A 7,500-nucleotide genomic window follows, 5' to 3' on the forward strand; every position below is an offset into this window, starting at 1 on the left:
GTGAATCCCTTTCGGGCGGGGTTAGTGTCAGGATGGGAGACCAAAACAATAAACCCTCATAAAACAGAAGCATCTGACCGAAAATACTATTAACGCTAACAAATGCGAACTCAGCAAGGTACAGATTCTGTTAGCGTGCTTTATGTAAAACAAATATTGATGCAAAAGCAAATAACTATTGATACACAGTTTTTAGAAAGAGCAGAAGGAAGTTTCCGGGACGGTCGATCGAGAATAAAATATTTACGACATGAAAACAACATTAATTTTGAACCGTGAATATAGAATATAAAAAGTTACGATAAACGACAAACATGAAGCATACACTGGGTTGCCTGTGGTACGTGCTACAGAAAATCAAAAGGCACTGAATTGTGTGGTATTGAAATACAGCATTCCAGTCTCTGAAGAATAACAAATAAAAGAGAAGCGAGAATAATTTTCAAGTTCCCTCACAACTTCTTTTCACCACAAGTGTGCCCTCTGAGCATCTGACAGCTTTGTAATACTAAACTTCACTGAAGTCAAGCCCTGTTTCGCGGAGTTAGTGTTAGGATGGGAGACCAAAACAATAAACCCCTTATAAAAAACAGAAACATCTGACCGAAAATACTATTAATGCTAACAAATGCGAACTCAGCAAGGTACAGATTCTGTTAGCTTGCTTTATGCAAAACAAATATTGATGAAAAAGCAAATAACTATTGATACACAGTTTTCAGAAAGAGCAGAAGGAAGTTTCTCGGACGGTCGATCGAGAATAAAATATTTACGACATGAAAACAACATTAATTTTGAACCGTGAATATAGAATATAAAAAGTTACGATCAGCGACAAACATTTTGGGAGAGTTTTGCTACGTTCAAGTAAATTGCAAAATCGAAAGTGACATGGCCGGAATTCAGCGGGCGCCGTCATTAAGTTACCGCTGTATGTTTACTCGCCAAACAGTGAAGCATCTGTGTCAAATGATGGCAAGATACCGGGTTTTTGTAAGTTTCTTTTTCTGTCAAGTGTTATAAAGTTTGACAATGAAACGAGCGAAGTCAAAACAAAGATCACAATCGCCCAACTCTTGTTTATGCAAAGTCAAAATTTACTCTCCAAGACGCGTACGACGTTATTTATCACCAGGTAATTCCATCATTTTGGAAATAGCAGCTACTTTATTATTCATCTGCGTCACAAGTTTTCACTGATTTTGGGGCTCATTTTGTTGAAACTCAAAGCACGCTTCCAACAGGCCTGTGAACCCTTCCTGCTTACAGAGCAATACTAAAAAACTTCTCCCATATCACATTTGAACCTTAAGCTCGAAAATTCAATACACAACATGATATTATAATTCACAAAGGCAGAAAATACCACAGAATCCTTTTCCAGCGAAAATTTTATTGAAACAAACAACATATTTGCTCTTAGAGGCGAAAACCTCTTCCTATTTGTACTTCAGGTAAATACTGCTCACTTTGATTTCGTCTCGACGGGCGATAGATTGTTGTCGAAGTCCAGTACTCGTCGCTTTTGAGATTCCTGCCTAGTTTATCCAACTGACTTTCCATTATTGAGCTCCATAAGGGTATATTTTGTTTAAGGATCCACTAAAACGCCATTCGCGTTGCATGACTTTCGACGCCATTGCAGGCTAAGTTAATGATTCTACTGTGGCCACAAGAGAAATCTACGCAGTTCCACTACCCTCGCGATCCTAAGAAAATACGCGCAGAAGGCTCTATACACAAAGACACTACTTACCAGGGGAGTGACAGGCAAGACTTTTACCGACACGGAAAAAAAACAAAACAAAAAAAAAAACAAAAAAAAAGAAAAAAAAAAAGAAAACAAACAAACTAAACGTAGACCTTGACTGGGTTTGCCCATAGGCAACCCAGTAATAAAAAAGAAAACAAACAAACTAAACGCAGACTCAACTGGGTTTGCCCATAGGCAACCCAGTAAATAGGAAACCATTCTAAAAGGGTAGAATGTATGTCACGCAATTTTTTCTCGGACCGTCAAGATTTTTAAAATTTTCCGACGATCGTTTGATAAGATGATTAAAAGCTACATTGGTTCTTAAATGAAACGTCCTATCTCTCTCGGTTATGCCTTTCCCATACCACAGTTTCACCCCCACTTGTCGATTCAATTCTCTTCACCTTTTACCGATGGGTTTCGGATTCTAGAAGTAAATTCCTATTTACAATTAAGTTATTCCGTATCTAAGCCACAGAAACTCAGTACAATGAAATTTATTTAAGATGTGGTCGATAAAAACATTTCACACAGATTTATCAAAGGTTTATCAGTATCGCCGGAGCATTCATTTAGGGAGCCAACTTCTTCGCTACCATGGAAGTTCTAAAATAAATATTTGCTACCAAAAAGGTCTAACGAATGCATTTATCAAGTTGACATGGAAGAAACTGCCAGCTTCTCGCAAAGGCACAAGACATGATTAGATTTGAGTGGCTGGAGTGTTAAAAATTCCACCTTTTCTCAGCACTTCATAAATGAATTTCGAGAACTTCAAGACAAAAAGTTATTCAAGTCGGAGAATATGGTCCATAAGCCTGGTCAAACGGGGCATGATAGTCGATGATAAATGATTCTCTCCAAACTATCATCAACTATCATCAACTATCACGAACTATCATTCACATAGTCAAACGGCCAAAGACGTTCGTGATAGTTGATGATAGTTCACCGGCAGTCGCGCAAGCAAAGTCACACGAGCAGCTTGTTCTAGGCTCTTTCCGCGTAAAAATGTGAACACTAAAATAGCTTCCCAAAGGCAAGGCCGGGCCTCATTTTTTTTTTTTCGTCTACTGGACGTAATATCAGGTCATTACTCCATCTCGCCGCATTGCCCTTCTTGACCGATGAACGTCTAGTGATACGCTTCTTTTTTTGCGGGGTATCTTCTAATTCTTGCGAGTTGACGCTTTCTTCAGAAGATACCTTCTCTACGTTATCTTGGTCTTCATTATTTTCTTTGTCATGATTATCATCTTGGATGTAAACACGAAATTCTGAAGCTGCACCTGAGCCTCGCGAGGAACTTTTGGCGGCCATTTCAAACGAGCCCGCCGATTTTCGGGGAAAACAGCTGATCAAAAACTATCATGAACTATCACATGTAGTCAAACGAGGAAAACTATCATCCACTATCATGAAGAATTTGAACAAGCTCAAAATGAATGATAGTTAACAACCATTCACCCAAGTGGAGGTGGCTAGCGGTGGATATTTACCGAGCCGCGAAGCTTGTCACGGATGCAAATCGGGACTCCATTTTTTCCTGAGTTGCTCGGAGGTAAATAGCACAGGATATTCGGAGTTTGACGAGCCAATTAGCGCGCGAGTTCAACGCTATCCACTGTTTTAGTATGTACTAATTAAACAATAGAGTGTTTCTGTCGAGGAACTATCGGCTGATAGTTGCCCCTTGGAAATTTGATGTTCTTAAAACTAGCATATTTGCCCTCGAAGCGAGAACATCAAATTTCCGCGGGGCAACTATCAGACCGATAGAACCGAGACATAAACACTCTATTGTCTTTATTGTTCACTACTAAATTTTCTTCCGCGCGCCAGCTCAAAAATCATGTTGAATTATTTTCAACTTTATTAGACGAAAGCCGTGTCAGCCAATGTAAAATTTGAAAAAGAAAACAAACAAAAACCCTCTTAATACAATTTCGATTGTTTATTTTCCATAAGGCCGCTTGTTTACAGAGGTATTTTCAGCGGACGACTACTATCCATCCGGGTATTTTCCTCGGACGGGCACTTTAGGCAGATACTGTCTCTCCGCGGACGAACACTATCGCATCACGTGATCAATTCAAACCAATAAGAATCGGAGAAAATTTAGTGGTGAACTATAATTGATGATAGTCGATGATAGTGTATGATAGTTGGTGGTCAAACGGAAGCACGAGCTTCAACTTCATCGACTATCACGCGCCGTTTGACCAGGGCTTAACACCCCAACAAATGACAGAAATAAAACAATTTATTTTATGTTGCTATTCAAGTACTGTACAAACATATTGGCTATTTTCTTTGTATCCTCCACTGGGTGCATTTTAGTGTAAGTTATGAACTGCCCTCGTATTCTCCTCAATTCGGCCATATTAACTGATCGGTTTAAAATCACGTACACATCAGGACGTTAAGGAAAATGAAACATTAAGTATATAAAATAAAATGAAAGGGCAAGAACACTAGAAAGTCATTTCTCCACAGCAGCCAAAAACATGCAGAAATGTACAAAGATATTAAAGGTAACGTAAATACAAGAAGTATAAGGAAGGGGGGTAGGGGATCTTCATGGGGGATGAGTTCTGCTTTGGACAGTAATTCCGAATTTAATGATGACATCTAAGAGCAGAAGCCCCGATATTTTGAGATTCTAGAGGTTTTAATCATGTCCTTCGTTTAGCAGATTTTTCTATATAGAAATTTAGTTTTATCAAACGAGTTCAGTGATAACGGTAAATTAACCACGGTGGCCGTAAGAGGGGTTTGTGGGCTGATGTTTTTAGCGTTGAACCTTTCAGTGACCTTTGTCACAGCGACCGTTGGCTCTTCGCTCTGACCAGGGCGTCGCATTTTTCATGTGCCGAATCCAATGCAAATCAGCGAAAACAATAGATTTTTCTCATTTGCATCAGATTCGGCACATGTAAAAAGCGACGTTTAAAACGGGCTAATCTGGTTTGGTACGAACGACTTTAAGGTAAAGCTAGAGAATGAAGGATTACTTACTTGCTGTTGTCAAAACCTTCAATTTGGTTATTTAACCCCGTCAAGAAGGGGATATCAATATTTTTAGGAAACTTCGGTCACATTTTGTGACGTGAAACGACATGGATTAATTGTTATGACTTACGATGGTGCAAAGTGATATTTTGAGGCGTCGCTTTAGTCGACGTCACTGTGAGATAAGCACAAGCATGTTACGCATAAGAAGAATCGTAAAATAAACAAAAACACGAGCATAAACACAAGCACAAGAAAAGGACAATTTCCTTTTCTTGTGCTTGCGCTTATCTCACGCTTAGCTTATTTCACCAGTGGGAACCGGCGTGAGTTATAAGCATAAGCAAAAGCACGACGATTCGCACGCCATCTTGAATCTTACTACTGTAGATCTTCTCCGACGTTACTACACTTGCGTATTGCCTGATTTTCGTTGCTTGTTTCACGTGTGAGAACGTCCTCTGCTTATGCTGGTGCTTATCGCACAAGTAGGAACCGGGCTTAGGATCTTCAAGTATCTATTTTCTAAACCGACAGACGGCGAATCACTTGGTCAACTTGGTTGCAGTTTGAACCCTTTTTTACGTTAACAGTAACGTTTTGTTGAGGATATTTTTTCTTGTGTTCCTGGGACTGCCAGGATATCACCGGGTACAAATGTTCTCTGGGAACTTAACAATGCCTGCGGAAAATAAAAATACAGTGGTATGTGAGTAAATCATGCAATAGTACAGAGGCAAAAAGGCTCATCATCTTCAGTCAATTATCTTTCGCTGATTTAAGAAAGGAACATAAATACGAGGAAAACGAAGTTTCACATAGAAGGGTGTGTCAGTGTGGTGTGGGTGGTGGGTGGAGTTGTCCTGACCAAGTTTGTAATTCAGATACATACGTGTACATTGCAAAGCCCGTAACTCTACAAAAAAATAAATTGATCATATTTTCCACGCTTACCGAGACTATTTCTTGAGTGATTTTGTCCAGTTCATACAAGAAGTTTGTTGCAGACAGTGGTTGCTTACATAGAAACATCAAATGAAACATTTCAAGGTTAGATTGATTTCAATGATTGAAACACAAGTAACAAAACAACTAGTGCTTGTAATGAGTAACGATCTTTGTGTTCTTTCGATTAATTTCAATTTTTTCCCGAGCATCCCCAATTCATCATCTTCATGGCTTGCATTACTTCATAATTTCTTTGTGTTTTAATCATGAAACAAAGAAAATTTCAGTAAAATTGAACTATGTTGAAAACCTTTTCACCTTAACTCGTTTTTCCTTCAAAAGTTGAAATGTCTCTCGTTGAACTTTATCTAATGTTTACTTAAATACGTTTGTAACATTTTTTTACATACAGTGGTACATACATATCTCATTTACAATCAGAACAGTTTACACTTAAGCAGACCGGCAGGTAACTGTAGCAAAGGCTGCTTTGGATAAGTCAATTACAATTCTTCGATTTATTTATTTGTTTATAGTTACTTAATATATAACGTCAAAATGTTGTTTGAATTTTATAAAATGTATTCATGCTATAAAAAGTAGTTAAACTATAGTAAACCTAAGCTATAAATAGTTTACTTCATAGAAAGTGCGGCGTACGGGGTTTTATGCACGAGTTGTTTGTGTCAAAAACCCGAACGAGCGAGGAACGAGCGAGTGAGGGTTTTTGACACAAACAACGAGTGAATAAAACCCCGTACAAAGCACTTTCTATGTCGTAAACTCTTTATTACACATAACATGAGAATTTTCATTAAAATAGTTTTCTGAACGCGAATTAGAAACAAAAACTCACTAACAATAGAACCAAATGCAAATTTAATTTAATTCAATAACAAAGTACGATTTGCACGATTTGCACGATTTGCACGAGATGCACGAGTGATTGGCATGGAAACGCCTTTACGCTATCGCTGATTGGTTATACTTTCACATGTGAAATAGCTGTACGCCATTCTGATTGGCTGTATAGGTCTTTTTCACATGTGAAAATAAAGCGTATAGATTTGTACAAATGAGCTTTATGGAATAAAATTCTCATGTTATGTGTAATAAAAACTAATACTATATATGACAATACAGCAATTACAAGTTAAATAGTTAATCTGTAAAGATCTAAGTGGAAAATGATTTAATTTTTTTGATAATTTCTGGTACATCAATGTAGGAGCCCTCATCATTTAGAATATACTTATTTTATATATATGAGTTTTTAACATTTCCACCTATTGATTAATTTTTATCTGTCATCACTGTGGCTATTTTTTTTAAACCTGGAACAAGAAAACTAAACTACTCTTCTAAAAAGCTGGGATAAACCTGAATTTTCAAGGTATTTAATTTTTGATTTAACTTAAGCCGTTTTCCACCGCAATAATTGTGTAGTTGAGAAGAACTAGAAGGAGAAATACGGACCATTTGAGCTTGTCCACCCAAGTTAGAAGGACGGCAACAACACTGGAAATGTCATCCCCTCGACTTGGGGAACAACATCTGGGTTCTTCAACCTCCCACGTTCAGTTAACAGCAAGGGATGTGAGACGGGGCCTACCGTTTACAGTCCTTAACCTCAGTTAAGAGCATGAGTGATGGTCCGATGCAACCTCCTCCATGGTAGTCTGATTCCAACTGAGACAATTAACCGATAAGCAGTCACCTTGGCGCAGTTGGTTGGTTGATTTTTCTCTGACCAGCTACATGTAAAGTAAACTCTTACCGCTTGA

The 7,500-nt window shown here is 38.2% G+C and overlaps 1 protein-coding gene across 1 annotated transcript in view; it reads right to left on the reverse strand.

The window, feature by feature from the left end:
* Positions 1-4,003: 4,003 nt before the first annotated feature.
* The window catches only part of LOC138041896 (protein KTI12 homolog), a 6,137-nt gene continuing 2,640 nt past the window's right edge, over positions 4,004-7,500 (reverse strand). Inside the window, exons 7-10 of the mRNA XM_068887585.1 lie at positions 7,494-7,500; positions 5,723-5,785; positions 5,382-5,450; positions 4,004-4,163 (exon numbers count right to left, since the gene is read on the reverse strand). The exon at positions 7,494-7,500 is cut by the window's right edge and continues 77 nt beyond it. Of these exons, the coding sequence (XP_068743686.1) occupies positions 4,020-4,163; positions 5,382-5,450; positions 5,723-5,785; positions 7,494-7,500 (283 nt within the window). The 3' untranslated portion in view covers positions 4,004-4,019. The remainder of the gene's footprint in view (positions 4,164-5,381; positions 5,451-5,722; positions 5,786-7,493) is intronic.

Source organism: Montipora capricornis, chromosome 3 (genome assembly GCF_036669925.1).
Source record: "Montipora capricornis isolate CH-2021 chromosome 3, ASM3666992v2, whole genome shotgun sequence".
Classification (NCBI taxonomy): domain Eukaryota; kingdom Metazoa; phylum Cnidaria; class Anthozoa; order Scleractinia; family Acroporidae; genus Montipora; species Montipora capricornis.